Source organism: Canis lupus, chromosome 15 (genome assembly GCF_048164855.1).
Source record: "Canis lupus baileyi chromosome 15, mCanLup2.hap1, whole genome shotgun sequence".
Lineage (NCBI taxonomy): Eukaryota > Metazoa > Chordata > Mammalia > Carnivora > Canidae > Canis > Canis lupus.
In genome coordinates, this window is record NC_132852.1 from 16,008,926 (window position 1) to 16,027,298 (window position 18,373).

The following is an 18,373-nucleotide window of genomic DNA, read 5'->3' on the forward strand; positions in this document are numbered from 1 at the left end:
CATTGTTTAGTAGCATGTTATTTAACCTCCATGTAATTTTGATCTTTACAGATTTTTTCTTGTGGTTGATTTCTAGTTTTATAGCATTGTGGCCAAAAAGGATGCATGGTATGACTTTGATCTTTTTTTTAATTTATTGAGACCAATAAATGAGACCAATATATATGATCTGTTCTGGAGGATGTTCCATGTGCTCCTGAAAAGAATGTGTATTCTGCTGGTTTAGGATAAAATGTTCCAAATATATCTATTGAATCCACCCGGTTCAGTGTGTCACTCAAAGCCATTGTTTCCTTGTTGATTTTACGATTGGATGACCTGTTCCTTGATATAGGTAGGGTGTTAAAGTCCCCTACTATTATAGTATTATCATCAGTTCCTTTATGTTTGATATTAGTTGTTTATATATTTGAGTGCTCCCCTGTTGGGTGCATTAAATATTTATAATTGTTGTATCTTCTTTTTGGGTTGTCCCCTTTATTTATTATATAGTGTCCTTTCTTGTCTCTTGTTACAATTTTTGTTTTAAAGTCTAGTTTCCAAAAAAAAATAAATAAATAAAGTCTAGTTTCCCTGTCACTCACCCTTGTCTGTGACCCTGGCTCCCTCCTCATTGCAGCACTGGGATCCATTTCTCCCAAACCACATGTCCACACTTTCTGCCTTCATCAGTGTGGCTTCTTCTCTGTCTTTAGTTGTGGAGTGTGTTCTGACAGTCTTCAAGGCAGTTTCTGGGGCATTTAGGATGATTTGATGGTTATCTAGTTCTGTTTGTGGGACAAGGCAAGCCTGTGGTCCTCCTACTGGGCCGCCATCTTCCAACCCACTATAAGATCAATTTTCATATCAATTTATATTTGATCTGAGACCAGTCTAAAATGCACACCATCAAATGTAGCCCAGGAGTCTGCACTTGGATATGAAAAGATTCTCTGACTTTTTGTTTCTGCTGGAGTTCTTATAGAGCATCTTTTTAAAATGCATCTTTCCTTTCTGAGTTCCATACTATTTATAGTTTGCTACAAATGCAAAGCAGTAATTTCTTAAGGAGAGGAACTATTTAATTATGGTTAAGAAGCTGTGCTACAGAGTCGGAAAGCCTGGCTTCCAATCCCAAATCTACTGGGATTATCTTTGGACAAGTTAGTGTCTTTGTACTCTATTTGTAAAATTGAGTTAATTGTATGTACCTTTTGGGTGGCATCCATTAAATAATGCACATAATGGGATGAGTACACCACTTGGTATATGAGCACTCAATGAATATATGTTATTACTGGCATAGATTATTATTTTTAGTGATGATATAGATGTAAGAAAAATCCAATTGTAATTCTCAAAATCCTAATTCTACATATTGTTATGCTGGAGACAGTCTCATGAGTATATTGGGTATGTTTTGTAACTAGAGAATCCTATCACTCTTGGTAACATGTTGGGTATATTAGGAACACATTTGTTCCTCTAAGACCCTGAGGTACTTTTGAGTGCTTTTTCTCTTCCTGGAGAAAAATGAACTAGCTGGGTAAGAAGTAATTCACACAAAATATAAAACTAAGTTTACAAAATAAGCATCATGAAACCAGATCCAGTGGGACTGGAAAAGACTGAAACTGCTGTAAATAAAAATCCCTGAAGAGGAATAGAGAATGATCTGCCTTCCAGCCTGAAATGCTTCATGGCCTTTAGCACATGTAGCTTCTACTAGGTCAGTTTTTTGTCTCCTACCATGAGATCATTGATTGTGGTAGCCCTCCCTGCAAAATTACCAGGGGTCTTAGAACAGAAAGAAAAGAGCTGACCCAACAAATAAATTAAGAGCACAGTGTTGGCTGTATGGGATCCCTTAGTGAATGTTAATTGTTGTTACATCATCTATAGTTTTTAAAAAATGATTGTTTTAATAGTGGTCAACCTTGATCTACCTACCCTTCTCTTTGCACTTTCACACAAAAATCTCAGAATTAAAATTAGTTGGGATCCCTGGGTGGCTTAGTGGGATCCCTGGGTGGCTTAGTGGTTTAGCTTCTGCCTTCAGCCCAGGGTGTGATCCTGGAGACCTGGGATCGAGTCCCACATCAGGCTCCCTGCATGGAGCCTGCTTCTCCCTCTCCCTCTGCCTATGTCTCTGCCTCTCTCTCTCTCTCTCTCTCTCTCTCTCTCTCTCTGTGTGTGTGTGTGTCTCATGAATAAATAAATACAATATTTTAAAAAAATAAAAATAAAATAAAGTAAAATTAGTTAATCTCAGGTGAATTAGAATTAATTAATCTCAGATGAGTACATTTGACTCTGAAGTATACCATCTACTCATCCTGTTTACCCAAACCCATACCATTAGTGTAGATGTTACACAGTGAAATGCTCTTCTCTCTTCAAGAGAAGAAAAAAAAAAAATGGAGCAGAGAATTTGGTTAATCCATCAGTCAAAGTAAGAGATATATCAGATATTTGATTATACTTGAGATGTATTTGCTGTCATTTATTTATATATATCTGCACTTTTGGAGCAGAACATAGAATATTCATAAGTCAATAAAAATCCAAAAATGGCTAATATTTAGAAGACATTTTGAACTTGGTTTTGCAGATATGTGAATTTGTATCTAACTTGGAATTCACTTCGATCCAAGGAAAATCATACAGGGAAGAGTTCATTAGATTTCTTTGAATACTCTTTCTGCTCAGCTTCTCCCTATACTAAAAATCGGTAGCTGTCTGAGTGATCTTTATGCTGATCCAAAGTTGATGTGGATTCCTACAAATTTCTGTGGACAATATACAGATAGAACTTGTACTTTAAGATACTTTACTGGTAGGGTTTGTATAAAGATATGCTATGATCTTCCAAAGTTAGTTAACTAACTACTAATTGTCTGAAATACTTATGGACTCTACTTGTTAGTGATCCGTAGCATGGGATGACTGTCTCCTTTAATTAGTTACCAGAAGTTGTTAGAAAAATGCCTGCTCCTTTCTGCTCGCAAAACCTATTGAGGACCCACTGTCAGCAAAAGAGTTGAATTTATGTTGATCATATGCACTTGATTTTAGAAAGATCTTACTAGTAAAGTTTCCAAAAATTTCCAATTGCCATAATTAAAATTTTTGAAATCTTGAATGATAAATTCTTCTGTTAATTGCATTCGAATTATACTTACATGTCTTTTGTTTTTTTTTTTAACCTAAGAGCTGAGGATATGGGGTTTCAATTCCTTCTGAATTAATTTGAGGCATTTCCCCTAATTAATTGAGTTATGAATAATTATGAAGGTGATCTGCTTTCTTCTACTTTGGCAGCCTTTGCTCAAGGTTGTGCCCATTGTGTCTCCAGATACGGTTTTTCTTTTCTTGTAAGCATGCAATATAGTAAACAAAGGAGTAATTTTGATACACTCATACAGTGTAATATTATGAACCAATTAAAATGGTATTTACAAAAGATTTTTAAAATGAACATGATACTGTAAACTAAAGAACAAGATATAAAATCAGTTTTCCTCAGCTGTATAAAAACAGAATGGAAGACAAAAATGACTCTAGCCTGGTCTTTTATGCATTTCTCTTTGATTTTTCTATTAGCATCTGTTGCTTTTAGCAGTATATCCCACAGGGCAGGGATTTCTGTCCATTTCATTTCCTAGAAATGTTCCTGAGACAGAGTAGATGGTAGATGCTAAGTAGATCTTTTGCTCAATATGTGGATGAATAATTGAAAATTGGTATTTAACTTTTTCCATTTAATATTTCAGAAGTAGAGAGAAATACCATATTACACTATGATCTTAAAAAATGAGACTTTTTTCCCTTCCTGAATGTAGAAACTAATCCATTAGAATTTAAAGGAAACTGATAATTAAAATTTGATTTTTAACTTCTTTCTTAATTTTTTGTCTTAAATTTCCTTAATAGATTCTTCAGTTTGAAGATATCTTGGCCAGTACTTCCTACCGAGAGCACTTTCGAATATACATGGAAAGGATGGACAAGAGAGCTCTGATTAGTTTTTGGGAGTCTGTGGAGTATTTAAAGAGTGCTAACAAGGTGTAGTATATACAGCATCAAAGGAATTTTAATCACTAGCTGATGAAAACTTGCATGTTAGGCAGTGTATGTGTGTTTCTCAGTGAAGCTTTAAGAGAAGTATACATTAAAGGACTATTTAAAACCAAAAATAGGGGATCCCTGGGTGGCTCAGCGGTTTAGGGCCTGCCTTCGGCTCAGGGCGTGATCCTGGAGTCCCAGGATCGAGTCCCACATGGGGCTCCCTTCATGGAGCCTGCTTCTCCCTCTGCCTATGTCTCTGTGCCTCTCTCTCTCTCCCCCCCCCGCCATGAATAAATAAATAAAATCTTTAAAAGTTTACAGTTTCATAATTTTCAACAGTCTCTACTAATATTACCAAGGAAATGGAATAAAGAAAGTGAACATTAAAAAATAATAATAATAATGGGATTATGTTCCAGCCTGTAATAGTAAATAAAATTAGATTTTATTTTTACAAAAAGATGCTTTTGAATGTGTAGTCAAGGGAAAAAATGACTTATAAATGTACCAAAATATTGAATTTGCCTACAGGCATTAATTTTTTTAATGCATTATAAAAAGGCTTAAATATATCCACATTGGTGTTACAATGAATTGATCTTCTCATCTACACTTTAGTCTCATAACCTTATTATTGTAATATTATCATGTGCAAATTTTATACTACCATTCTTCTTTTATTTCATTTAAAATATGATTGAATTAAAGGGGCACCTGGTCATGTAGTAGCTGGCTTAGGTCTTGATCTCAGGGTCCCTGGGATCAAGCCCCATGTGGGGCTCAGCACTCAGTGGAGCCTCTGCTGTGGATTCTCTTTCCCTCTCCCTCTGCCCCACCCCCAGCCCCCGCGCGCGCGCGCTCTCTCTCTCTCTCTCTCTCAAATAAAAAAATAAATACATCTTTTTAAAAATAAATACATAAAATATGATTGAATTGAGAAACACAAAAGAACATTTTTGGTTATAGATGCCTCTTACAGTGAAAACCCCAACAATAACCATTGTGTTTTGCACTTGGCAAGTTCTCAATTTGTTTAATGTGAATTATATATGTTGATATGTGTCTATAACTATACATAACAATATTTATAACATATATAAGGCATATATTTTGAGAAGCTTATTAACATAAGCACAAAGAACAGTGAGTACATTAAATTATTATGTGCACTTTAGAACTGAACTTTAGAACTTTAAAATACATCATAAATTACATTAGTTAAGGAATGAAATTCATTCTCATAGTATTTTTAAATCTTCTTAGAAATGCCTTTCTTTGTTAATTTGTAAGCCAGCAATTAACCTCATTTTATCAAATACTGTTTTTGGCCACTTTATTATATATTTTATTTATTTACTAGACTTGATTCTGAGTGACTTTTGGCTGCTCTCGAGGGAATGTTGCAAGAGCAATCTAAAGAATTTCCCTAAACTACTGAAGACAATTTGAAAGATTTCAGTGGAATAAGAGCATGTAGCTTCATCAAATGCAACACTAGCTATTTTGACCTACCAATACTGATTTGGATGTAAAACGTTCTGGGATGTTCGGTGAATTCACAGCCTTCATTCATGGAGCTTGTTTGTCTTTTTTTTTCAAAGATGTTATTTACTTACTTTAGAGAAAGAGAGCTGAGCAGCAGGGAGGAGCAGAGACGGAGAAGGAGATAATCTCCAGCAGATTCCACTGGAGTGGCATAGCCATGTGACCCCAGAGATCTCCCCCTAAACTGAAACCAAGAGTTGGACACTCAACCAACTGAGCCAGCCAGGCGCCTCTGTCTTCATTTTTTGTTGAAGACTTTGTATAACATTCCTAGAGTTAATGAGATGTGTCTAGAGGAAATATAAATATTATGTTAACCAGAAGAGATTTGCATTTGCGAAGGCGGCTGGCTGTGACCTAAGTATAATGTTTAAGACTAAACTGTCTAATATAAGCTTGATTATAATGTAATAAATCATCATTCTGAAAAATTTTTTTCTTGTTTTCTTAAATTACACAATATTGACTTTTTTTTCTGGAGCGAGAAATGGCACTGCCAATTACTTATATTAGATTTTAAAAAGCCAAATCGAATTTAGCTGATATTTGAGCAGTGGAATTCAGATTTACGAGGAGTCCATTGCAAGAAGAGAGCTGTTGTCATTTTTCTCTTTCTGGCATTTAAAAGAAATTACATTTGTTAATTATTCAACTGAAGTGTTCATTTTAAGGAGGCCATGTCTTTTCAGAATCTGATTCTTGACTCTGATTCTTAATGTGCTACACAAAAGCCAAAGAGCCACACTGGTACTAGTGTACATTCCAAGCGTCTTGCTTCCAGCTTTAAAATGTAGAGAATTCAGAAGCTAATCCTTTTTGTCAGAGATGAGATTTCATGCCTTTTTTGTTCTTCATCTTCCTCTCTTTTCAGAATGAAATTCCACAATTAGTTGGTGAAATTTACCAGAATTTCTTTGTGGAAAGCAAAGAAATATCTGTGGAAAAATCACTTTACAAAGAAATCCAGCAGTGTCTTGTAGGAAATAAAGGTATTGAAGTGTTCTACAAAATCCAGGGAGATGTTTATGAGACCCTAAAAGATAGGTATTACCCATCATTTATTGTCAGTGACCTGTATGAGAAACTGATGATAAAAGAGGAAGAGAAACATGTCTCACAGTTGATTTCCAGCAAGGATGAACTGGTGAGTCACATTTAATTTTCTCCTCCCTTCTCAGTGGTTAAGCTTCAAAAATATAACTAGATGGGCCATTGTATAAGCTGAATTTGGTTTGCTTCTTGATCCGTTAAGTATAGGACTTTAAGTAGAACTTACACGCTTCTTCCCTTGTTCTTGTGGACAACTGACTACCACCGCCTTGTGTTGAGTCCGAGACCTCACCACCCCCTCTCTACCTGAGACACACCCTGAAAACACAAAGGCAGAAAGTCTGCAGGGTGGGACATTTGTGGCTTAGGCCAGGTAAGAGAATCAGTAGGATTTAGAGCAGCATGAGAATAGACAAAGGATGGGGAAGTGAGAGAGGGAGAATGTGGAAGGAGTTACAGAAATATTTTGAAATTGAAAAAAATCAGATATAAGTAAGATGTTCCAAAGAAAACCTTGCTCAACTACACCTGAAGTCTAATTAAGTGCACGGTCATTTAATTGGAGAGCCTTAGTTGCCACCTATCATTTACTATTAATGATTTATATGAGTTTTAAGATTTGTGAAGGTGCAAAGAAAAATGTGTTTTATAGTTTCCCTACTTGGAAAGATTATAATTTATCTTGGATTTTTTCCTGCCCAGTTATATCTCAATCTCTGAGGAATCAAGTGCTTGTTCCTTTTTTTTTTTTAATTGGAGTTCAATTTGCCAACATATAGCATATCACCCAGTGCTCATCCCTTCAAGTGCCCCCCTCAGTGCCCATCACCCAGTCACCCCAACCCCCCATCCACCTCCCCTTCCACTAGCCCTTGTTCATTTCCCAGAGTTAGGAGTCTCTCATGTTCTGTCTCCCTCACTCATTTTCTCTCCTTTCTCCTTTATTCCCTTTCACTATTTTTTATATTCCCCAAATGAATGAGACCATATGTTTGTCCATCTCCAATTGACTTATTTCACTCAGCATAATACCCCCTCCCCAGTTCCATCCTCAAGTGCTTGTTCTTAATGGTGTTAGAAGTCAGTAACTCTGAAATTCATTCCTTCAGACTTTTTAAAATACTTATTACTTAGTTCTTTACACTTCAGTGTATAACACCACCAAAAGTGGCCCAAAAGTCATTAACTCGTTGCATCTGATTTTTAAGATAGGTCAATTTTTAAAATATTTTTAATTTTTTTTGGTCAGTTTAACTGTGTTATCTCTCTACCTCAAAAATTAAAATGGTTAATTTGCAAATGCTATAGAAGAGGTTATTCAAATTAATTGAAATTGTCAGTACCCAACAGATAAATTGAATAAAGTCTTAAACTGACAGTTAATATGAATGGTAATAGTAAACAAACCTGAAGAATTTTCCAATTTCACCTAGGACTCAAGGGAAATATGTATCATTGACCTTTTGAAAACTCCTACTCTTTGTAACGTAATCCCACTTCTAAAAATTTAAGACCATAACTAAAGGGTAGAAAAGCTTTTGTATAATGGAATTGGTTTTGGTCCTTTTGGGATTCCAAGTCCACAGAATCAACCCAGAACAGGAAGAGCAGTAGTAGGAGCAGTAGGAGTATGCCTCAGTGTACTGTCAACTCCTAGGATACTAGACAGCCAAAAATTATAATTTTGAAGACTGTAATTAATACCCTCAAAATATGCGGCATCATAAATTATATGGAAAAAACAGAATACCTGTCTGTGTAGAATTATGTCATGATATGTAAACTCACAGACAAGGATTTAAAAGACCCTACGAAAATAAAAACAGCTTGGTTTTCTAGAATTATTAATACTTCACTTGTTTGGAAAAAAATTATATTATACTGTTTGTTACAATTAACTAAAAATTGGAGGAAAAAATTCTGGAAGAATGTGCAAGAGTATAAACACAGGAGAAGCCTGTTCTCAGCAGTTCTTTACAGTACCCCGCATAAATCTATTCTATACGCTGTTGGTGATCTCTTCCAGATTTTTCAGTGACACAGTTCTTTATGAATATTGTTGCTTTGAAATACTACCATTTTACTTGTAAAATGATCTGTTGATTTCTAAAATACATCTTCAAGAGAAGGACTGAACAAAGTGTATACTGGAAATACTTTCACTAATGGGAATTTGGAAATTTTATTTTAAAAGGACTTGTGTGAGTTTTCTATAATATTCTTTGGAGCTGGAAAGGAAACCATAGTACCTCAGCGTCTTTGTCCCAGATTGGGCCCAGAACATTCGAGTTGAGCTGGGCAGAGAATTCAGTTGCCTTCCCTTGTTCTAAGCAGATTCCCTTGGGTACCGTTTGGAAGATAGTGGTATAGAATCCACCTCCCCACCCCACACATCTCCACTTAAAAGGGCTATTAAATGTTTATTTTTTCAGGCTATTAAATATTTATTTTCAGGCTATTAAATGTTTATTTTTTCGCTGCAATCCTGAACACCAGTTACTTTGGTTCCAAATAACTTTGGTTTGTTACTTTGCTGAGGAAAAGCAGTGCTTTCTGCCATAGAGCCTTTCCTTAGTGGAATCCAGTACTTGGGGCACAGTGTGGTGTAATGATAGAGAACCTACACGCTAGGCAATGATCGCTGAACAGTCCAACGTTAGAAGATAGTGTGATTCATGTGACTTTGTCCCCCAGGGCCCGGCGAGCGAGACTGGCGAGGAAGCTGTAGAGGAAGGTACCAGTCGGATTAATGAACAAGCCAGCTTTGCTGTAAACAAACTACGAGAACTAAATGAGAAACTTGAATATAAAAGGCAAGCTCTAAATTCTATTCAAAATGCACCAAAACCTGACAAGAAGGTAACTCTTGCTTTCAAGGTTGTCTTTGAAAGTTTCCATTTTTCTGATTTGATGAAATAGTTTTCAGTTTATGTTGCAAAGCATCACGATTTCCCTAAAAAGAATTTTAAGCTGTGAGTTCCATTGTTACTTTTTTTTGCTTCTAGTACGGAATGAGAAAAACACTTGTCATTAATCTTCCATCTGGGGTTTTCCCCCAGTCATCAGCGGTGAGTGGTTCTGTGTCTTCTCACCTGGCTCCCTGCAGGCCTTTTGCAGAAAAGGGCAAAGCATTTCTTTTTTTTTTTTTTTTGCCAGACTCATTTCTGGAAGTAAATTAACTCTGCGAGGACAATCTTTTTAATTTTATTTTTCTTTCAAATACTGCGAATCACAGTTTAGAGAACCTCACAGAATTACGCAAGAAATAAATTGGCTAAAAGCCAACAGAATTGGAAAGTTTAAAAATGTAAACAGCATCTCCCTAACTGGCATTTTGCAAACCCAAGCAGTGGTGTGGCTTTTTGCTTTGTGGTTATGCCTCTTCAGAGTCCAACAGGGAATGTCTCTAATATTGGCACAGCTGATGCTCTTCAGTCTGCCAAACTGAGCTCGTCTGGTAATTTCTGAGTGTGTGTTCAGCAACATAAGTTATGAGTAAATGTATGATGCTGTGCCGGTCACTGTGGGGAATCAGTGATACACAGAGCCTGACGTGCCTTTAGGGAGCAAACATGCTGTGGTCAAACCAAAGCCTGCTCACGTGGAAATGAAGCAGATAGTTTACAGCCCTGGCTGATGATGAAATGCAGGGCACGGTTTAGGCCGGGAGGGCTTCCTGTAGGCTTTTTGAGCAAGGAAAGAGTCCTTGTAGCCTGCATGTTCAGGAGAGTTTTGGGGCAAAGCTTCTGCCCTCAAACCACAGAATTACATATCCTTATGGGTTTTCTCATGAAAGAGATCCAAGGGAATGATGAGCATAGCTTTTTTTTTTAAATAAAATTACTTATTTTTTAAAAAAAACTGTGGCAAAATATACATAACATAAAAGTTAACCATTGTAGGTGTAGAGTTCAGTGTCTGTATATTCACTCTGTTATGCAGACGTCACTACCATCCATCTATAGAACTCCTTTCATATGGCAAAACTGAAACCACCCTGTACCCAGGAAGTAGTATTTCCCATTCCTCCCTCCCCAGCCCCCTAGGAACCACCATTCTACTTTCTTTCTCTTATGGCTTTAACTCCTCTGAAATACATCATGAGTGGAGTCATACAGTATTCATTGTTTGTGACTGGCTTTTTTCACTTAGCATAATGTCTTCAAGGTTCATTCGTATACCGTGTGTCAAAATTTCCTTCCTTTTTAAGGCTGAGTAATTTTCCATTGTATGTATATACAGCATTGTGTTCATCCATTCACTCGTCAGTGGAAATTTGGTTTGCTTCCACCCTTTAAGTATTGTGAATAATGCTGCCTCAAACATGAGGGTGCAAATAGCTTTTCAAGATGTTGCTTTCAGCTCTTTTGAATATGTACCCAGAAGTGAATTGCTGGGTCATATGGTAATTCTGTTTTTAATTCTTAGAAGAGGGCGCCTGGTGGTGGCTCAGTGGTTGAGCCTCTTGCCTTTGGCTCAGGTCGTGATCCTGGGTTCCTGGGAGGGAGTCCCACATTGGGCTCCCTACGGGGAGCCTGCTTCTCCCTCTGCCTATGTCTCTGCGTCTCTCTCTGAGTCTCTCATGAATAAATAAATTTTTAAAATCTTTAAAAAAACATTCGTAGAGAAATCTCCATACTATTTTCTGTAATGGTGGCACCACTCGAAACCTTCTCACCAATAGTGCATACAGTTTCTAATTTCTGTATGTTTTCACCAGTAATTGTTGTTTTTCACTTTTTTGATAGTAACCATCCTAATGGGTGTATCATGGTATCTCATTGTGGTTTTGATTTGCATTTCACTAGTGATTAGTTATGTTGAGTATCTTTTCATGCGCTTTTTGGCCATTTATATATATTTTTTGGAGAAATGCTATTCAAGTCCTTTGCCCATTTTTGAATCAGACTGTTTGGTTTTTAAGTTTTAAGAGTTCTCTATATATTCTGGATGTTAATACCCTATCAGATACATGATTTGCAAATATTTTCTCCTATCCTGTGGGTTGCCTTTTTACTGTGTTGATAGTATTCTTTGCACAAAAGTTTTAAATTTTTATGAAGTCCAATTTTTCTATATTTTGCTGTCTGTGCCTTTGGTGTCATAGCCAAGAAACTTTTCCGCTGTTTTCTTCTAAGAATTTATAGTTTTAGCTCTTACGTTTGGGTTTTTTATCCAGTTTGAGTTGAATTGTTGTCTAGGATGTTAGGTAAGGGTCCAGCTTCATTATTTTGCATGTGGATATCCAGTTTTCTCAGCATTATTTGTTGAAGAGATCGTACTTTTCCCATTGTATGGTGATGGCACCCCTATGAAAAAACCCTTTGACCATATATGCAAAGGTTTATTTCTTGGCTGTCAATTCTGTTCCATTGGTCTACATGTCTGTCTTTATCCCAGTACCATACATTTGATTAGTGTAGCTTTGTAGTAAGTATTGACATCAAGAAGTGTGAGTCCTCCAACTTTGTTCTTTTTCAAGATAGTTTTTGGCTATTCTGTCTCCCTTGAGAGGCCATATATATTTTACAATGGATTTTTCTATTTTTGCAAAAACACACTGGATTTTTTAGAGATTGTGTTCAATCAGTATGTTGCTTTGTGTAGTACTGACATCTTAGCAATGTTTGTCTTATAATCCATGAACATTTGGAGATCATTCCATACCCATATTTCTTCTTTAATTTCTTTCATCAGTGTTTTGTAGTTTTCACTATAGAAGTTTTTCACTTCCTTATTTAATTTCTAAGTATTTTATTATTTTTAGGCTATTGTAAATGGAATTGTTTTCTTAATTTCCTTTTTGGATTGTCCATTGTTAGTGTATAGAAATGCAGCTGATTTTTGCCTGTTGATTTTATATCCTGCTACTTTGCTGAATTGTCTAGCATTTTAAGTGGTTTTATAATTCTCAGGATGTTTTTCCTTTGGCAGATTGTTTTCAAGTTGAAGGAGGAAATAATTCTAATAGAGAAAGAACGTACAGACCTACAGCTACACATGGCAAGAACAGATTGGTGGTGTGAGAACCTTGGAATGTGGAAAGCCTCCATCACCAGTGGAGAGGTAGGTCTGACTGCTTTTCCTCCCCATTTATTTTAAGAGTATGACTTTATAAGAGAAGATTCTGTCCCAGAGAATTACGGTTGAGGGTAGGACACCTATGTTTGTTCTCATAGACTACATTTATTCTCTTTCCTTCTCCACTGTTTTCACTGTCTCATCCATGACTGTGGACTTGGGGTAGATGTGATCTCACTCCACTTCAGGTTGTCCTTATTCACTGGAATTGTAAGCAACTTCCACAGAGAGACAGTTAATGCCTCTGAATTGCCATTTTATTTTTCCATTGAGGGCTAAAATAAAATGGAAGGCACTACTTGAAATTTGGTGGTGAAAAATTAAAAATTTAAGTGTTTCTGATTGCTCCATTCTCCTGACTTCATTTACAAATTTCAGTTGCTCTAAGATCTTTAATAATGAATATTTTTTCCTTTGAATTAGAAAATATTTTGCTATTCTTTGAGGGAGATGGGTAACAGTTTTCAGAATATACTAGATCTCTTTTGTCTGTAAAAATAATTTATTTTCAAGGAGAGATGTATATGGGCATTTACGTTGTTAATGTTTACAACTTCTTCATTACAACTTGCCCTACTCTGCGTCCTGTGGAAATCTGGAGATGAAGGTCAGGTCCACACGAATGACAAGATCACGAGTAACATAGAGTTAATGTCATACTATTTTTTTTTAATTTAATTGCCCAACATATAGTAAATCATTAGTTTCAGATATAGTTTTCAATAATTCATCCGTTGTATATAACACCCTGTGCTCACGTTCACACTCTTACTGTGGCATGGGAAATTCCAATTACTTGGAATTCACAGTCGTAATAAGTTCACCTCTAGGTTAGATAGCAGACAAAGCACATTCTCCAAGAGCTCCCATGAAAGCATCCATATTACGTGAGTGCTGAACCAAGTGCTTCACCATGGCTCTAGTACTTGTTAGCACTGCTATTAAGGTAAGCTGCCAGAGTTTGTTGTGACACCTTGGTCACAGAAAAGATCGTGGACATGGACATGGAGGAGTCTCCCGACTACCAGGGTTCACAAGGCAATCCCACAGGGGAATGTGTAGAAGAGGTGTCTGCATCATGCCAGATTCTCCTGAGTTCTGATCCTGGCTGACTCCCTTACTAGATGTGTGATCCTAGGATAACCCAGGGACCCTGTGCATGCCCTCACCTCCTGCATCCTCACAGTGGGACAATGGTCCTACCTCACAGGGCTCTGTGCATACTCCGGGAGTCTTGTGTATCTCCTTTGCCTTTCTTACTCTTTGTGTTTAATTCGATTTATGATGCTAGTTCAAGCTTAAATTCATATATGCATGTATTTTCTTTTTGCTTCTTCTCTTAATCTGTTTGTGTATAATAATGGTCTCTCCTGAATTGTGATACTGTGTGTATATGTGTATGTCTTAAGGAATTATAAGGTAGAGGAAAAAAAAAGTGTTTCAATATAAAATTTCATGAAAATTGAAATCATGGTTTGGGGTTTTTTGTATAGTTTATTATTGAAGTTCAATTTGCCAACATTATAGCATAACACCCAGTGCTCGTCCCATCAAGTGCCCCCCCTCAGTGCCCGTCGCCGAGTCACCCCAACCCCCCCACCCACCTCCCCTTCCACTACCCTTAGTTCGTTTCTCAGAGTTAGGAGTCTCTTGTGTTCTGTCTTCCCCTCTGATATTTCCCACTCATTTTCTCTCCTTTCCCCTTAAATCATAGTTTGTTGACTCCAGAAATTAAACTGGAGAAGGCTTTATCCTTTTCTGAGACAGGTTTTGGCATATCTTACATCTGTTTGCTTGCTGTTAATTTGTTTCTTCAAAGAAAAACACGTGATGTTAAGTCGGCTATATTAGTTTTCTTTTGATGTGTAACCAGTTACCACAAATTTCATGGCTTAAAACATACCCACTTATTAGCTCACAGTTCTGTAGGTTGAAAATCCAGCACTGCATGCCTGTGTCCTCTACTCATTGTATCATTAGACTGAAGTCAACATACTGGCCAGACTGAGTTCCTGTCCGGAGACTGGGGAAAAATCCACTTCTAGGCTCATCCAGGTTGTCGGAAGAATTCAGTTCCATGTGTTTCTAGAACCATCTCTGTTCTCTTTTGCTGTTGGTGGAAGCACTGCGGCATCCTTCCACGCGCCCCTCTCCTTCACGCTAGCACCACGTGTGGAATCTTTCTCGCACTTTGGGCCTTGGTGACTTCCTCTCCTCTTGCTACTAGCTGCTGCCAGCCCTTAGAGTCTCTGCTCTTAACGGGCTTGTGTGATTGGGTCAAGCCTTACCCGTGGAATCCCACTGTGTTAAGGTCAGCCGTCAAAAAACATAACCTGGGATCCCTGGGTGGCGCCAGTGGTTTGGCGCCTGCCTTTGGCCCAGGGCGCGATCCTGGAGACCCGGGATCGAATCCCACATCGGGCTCCCGGTGCATGGAGCCTGCTTCTCCCTCTGCCTCTCTCTCTCTCTCTCTCTCTCTCTCTCTCTCTCTGTGTGTGACTATTGTAAATAAATAAAAATTTAAAAAAAAGTAACCTAATTGTGGGAATAGATTCCATCATATTCACCGTCCCAGGGATTATGCAGGACATGTACACTAGGGAGTAGGAAATCTTGGGGGATACTTAAAAATCTTGCCTACCACACATGCTCACCATGCTTTTTGTTGTTGTTTTTGTTTTTTCCAAGGTTACAGAAGAGAACGGTGAGCAAATGCCCTGTTACTTCGTCATGGTAAGCTTACAAGAAGTTGGAGGAGTTGAAACTAAGAACTGGACCGTCCCCAGAAGGCTTAGCGAGTTCCAAAATTTACACAGGAAACTTAGTGAGGTACGAATACTCATAAACACAAGGTGTAGTTACTAAGCACGAAGATGATTAAGAGCTCATTTCAATTTTTACATATAAGGAAACTGATTGACCTTTCTCCTTTGCTGTGGATACTGGCAAAATGGCATTTTCAGCTTGACATTTGGAAATTAACTCATAGACTAAACCATTTAGTGTAAATCCTTCAGGATGAAGAATTGTCTGATCTCTGTCGAGCCTCATAAAACTCCAGAGCTGAAAGAGAGCTAGGGATCATCTAGGGCCACTGATTTTTGTTTTTTTGTTTTTGTTTTTGTTTTTGTTTTTAAGATCTTACTTATTTATTATGAGAGAGAGAGAGAGAGAGAGAGAGAGAGAGAGAGGGGCAGAGATACAGGCAGAGGGAGAAGCAGGCTCCAGGCAGGGAGCCCAATGTGGGGCTCTATCCCTGGTCTCCAGGATCATGCCCTGGGCTGAAGGCAGTGCTAAACTGCTGGGCCACCGGGGCTGCCCTAGGGCCACTGATTTTTGAAGCTGCCAGTTGTGACACTTTAGTGGGAAGCGAAATCAATTAATGATGGCAGCGATGGAAAGAACACTGAGTAGGTTGGATTTCAGCACAAAGATAAAGGCAGTCATAAAGTGTGGTTGAAAGTACAGACTCAGGAGCCAGACTGCTTGAGTTGGGATCCTAGCTGTGCTATTTAGAAGCTGTATGACCTGGGTCTTGTCACTGCATCTCTTTCTCTCTCTCCTTCATCAATAAAATACAAATATTGATGGCACCTAAGTCTCTCTCACAGAATTGGTGAGAATTAAGGGAATAAACGTATTCAAAGCATTCATTGTTTCATAGAACTTCTTAGTTTTATATGTGGGTTATGTTCTATATGTGGAAATGCATATATGCATGAGCGGACTGCAACATAGCATGCATTTCCTCTGTGAGTTTTAGTTAAAAATGTCAGCTTCTAATCTAGGTCAGTTGTTTTAAGATGAGAGGAACTGGCCCCAGAGAGTTTGATTGATTTATCACAGGATGTGTTCATAGTGGCCCAACCAGGATTGGAATCCAGGTCATCTTATTTTCCATTCCATCTTTTTATTCTTCCATCTTTCTCCCGAATAGCGTCTTCTCTAACTCTCCTCCTACTGGAGATGACAGCCCTCTTCCCCAGCAACTGTGAAAAGCTCTGGTCACTTCTACTTTTGTTTCTGTTTATTCTCTGGCTCAGAATGAACGGACACTGGTATAATCCTGTGGTCACCTATCAGACTGCTGTTCTGCAAATGAAATATGTCTATTTCCTTTAACATTTTCTCCTAAGGGGATTTTTTTTAAAAAACCTTTTAATAATAATTTAAAAAAACCTTTTAATCACTAACTTATGAATGCTAATAACTTCTTCAAGTGCTTTTAAAAGGATGGTGGCCAAAACTGAGTGTCCTACTAGTTAACCTCTCAGATGGACTGTGGTCACCCTGGTAGTGTGGAAAGCAAAATACCTATCTTAATAAGAAGACTACATTTTCCCAAAAATGTGTGAGTAAAACTGACCCTGCAGAAAAGTGTGTCCTTTGCCCCGTGACAAATCATTGTGAAGCCAAAGTTCAGTATCCGTCCAGTTGCTCATCAAAACAGAAGGAAGAAGAAAAGGGAATTTAGAGGAGATTTTGAAAATAAAATGTGGAAAATGGTCTTTGAAAATCCAAAACAAGTAGCCTGATGCCTTAGAGGGAAAAAACCTTATAAAATTCCAGGTCTTTCCTTTTGTCTCGTCGTCTCATTTTCCTTATCTGTAGCTGATCACTGGGGTTCTTTTCTTACCCTTAGAATTTACTATCATGTGACTTCATTTTTGTGTGTGAACCCTTCATGTTGACAGCTGGGACGGGAAGCACCTTTTCAGGTCCCTGGTGAATTTTAATCTTCCCTTCTGACTCTCACTGCCTGTTTCATTTCTTGAAAATTATACCCCAAATTTGAGCCCTGACTTATCCTTGGGCACATGCCATTGTACTCCTGGTTCTTTAGTGGGCTGTGTGGGAAGGGCTAGTTTTTTCCTTTTCCAGCACCCAAAGCACTTGCATGCCCTTGTTGTGACGGGTCCCATGCCTTCTCTTGCCATGGCCAACCCCATGGGGCACTACTGTGACCCTTCTGTGCATAGATGATGACAAGGGCAGTAGAAACCGTGTCAGGCAAAGTCTGTGCTCACTGACTTTTCAATGCCAGTTGATTTTATTAAATGTATTCATACAGCCCTAGTGCCTTCATAAAGGGCCAGTGTTTGGAAATGGAGGCAAAGTCTGGAACATTTGGAACCTGCTGCCCCCTTGGTGTCTGAGGAGCAGACCGGCAAGTCTGCATAAATCAGCATAAAGAACACAGACTTTGTGGTCAGATGGATCTGGGTTTTAATCCTGACCTTTAATTGTCTCATATGTGAAATAGGAATGATGATCGTTGCCAACTCTTGGAGCTGTCGTTACACGTGCCGTGCTCCTAGCACGATGTCTGGAGAATGTAGGACTCAATTCACAAGGTGGCTCTTATTATTAACATATCTTATTATGATTAATGTACTTCCACCGTGCAGTTTGCCACTGAAAGGCAGTAATAGCGCGACAAGCCAAGTGACTCTTTCTTTCCGTTGTTTCCTTTTGTCAACTTGGATCACTTCTCATGGAGACATTGTAAACAAAGTACAGTAGGAAGACCTTCTTCCTGGGAGCCAGGTGTCACGCCGAGAGCGTGGTGCTTCATGGGGATCACATGGATCCACGTGTGAGCCTGGCCTCGGGATTGCCCAGCCCAGACAGTCATGGGCCTAGGGACAAG

General features: G+C 38.1%; 1 protein-coding gene across 6 annotated transcripts in view; it reads left to right on the forward strand.

The window, feature by feature from the left end:
* SNX25 (sorting nexin 25) overlaps nt 1–18,373 on the forward strand; it is a 142,307-nt gene that overhangs the window by 107,466 nt on the left and 16,468 nt on the right. For 5 of the 6 annotated variants that reach the window (XR_012007486.1, XM_072775975.1, XM_072775971.1 and 2 more), the window contains 5 exons: nt 3,913–4,044; nt 6,464–6,736; nt 9,337–9,501; nt 12,577–12,708; nt 15,412–15,552. Coding sequence is in view for 4 of the 6 variants with exons in the window: in XM_072775975.1 (XP_072632076.1) it covers nt 3,913–4,044; nt 6,464–6,736; nt 9,337–9,501; nt 12,577–12,708; nt 15,412–15,552 (843 nt within the window). In the remaining 2 variants the exon portion in view is untranslated. Of the gene's footprint in view, nt 1–3,912; nt 4,045–6,463; nt 6,737–9,336; nt 9,502–12,576; nt 12,709–15,411; nt 15,553–18,373 lie in introns of those variants that run through there. The other variant, XR_012007487.1, reaches the window with a different exon arrangement.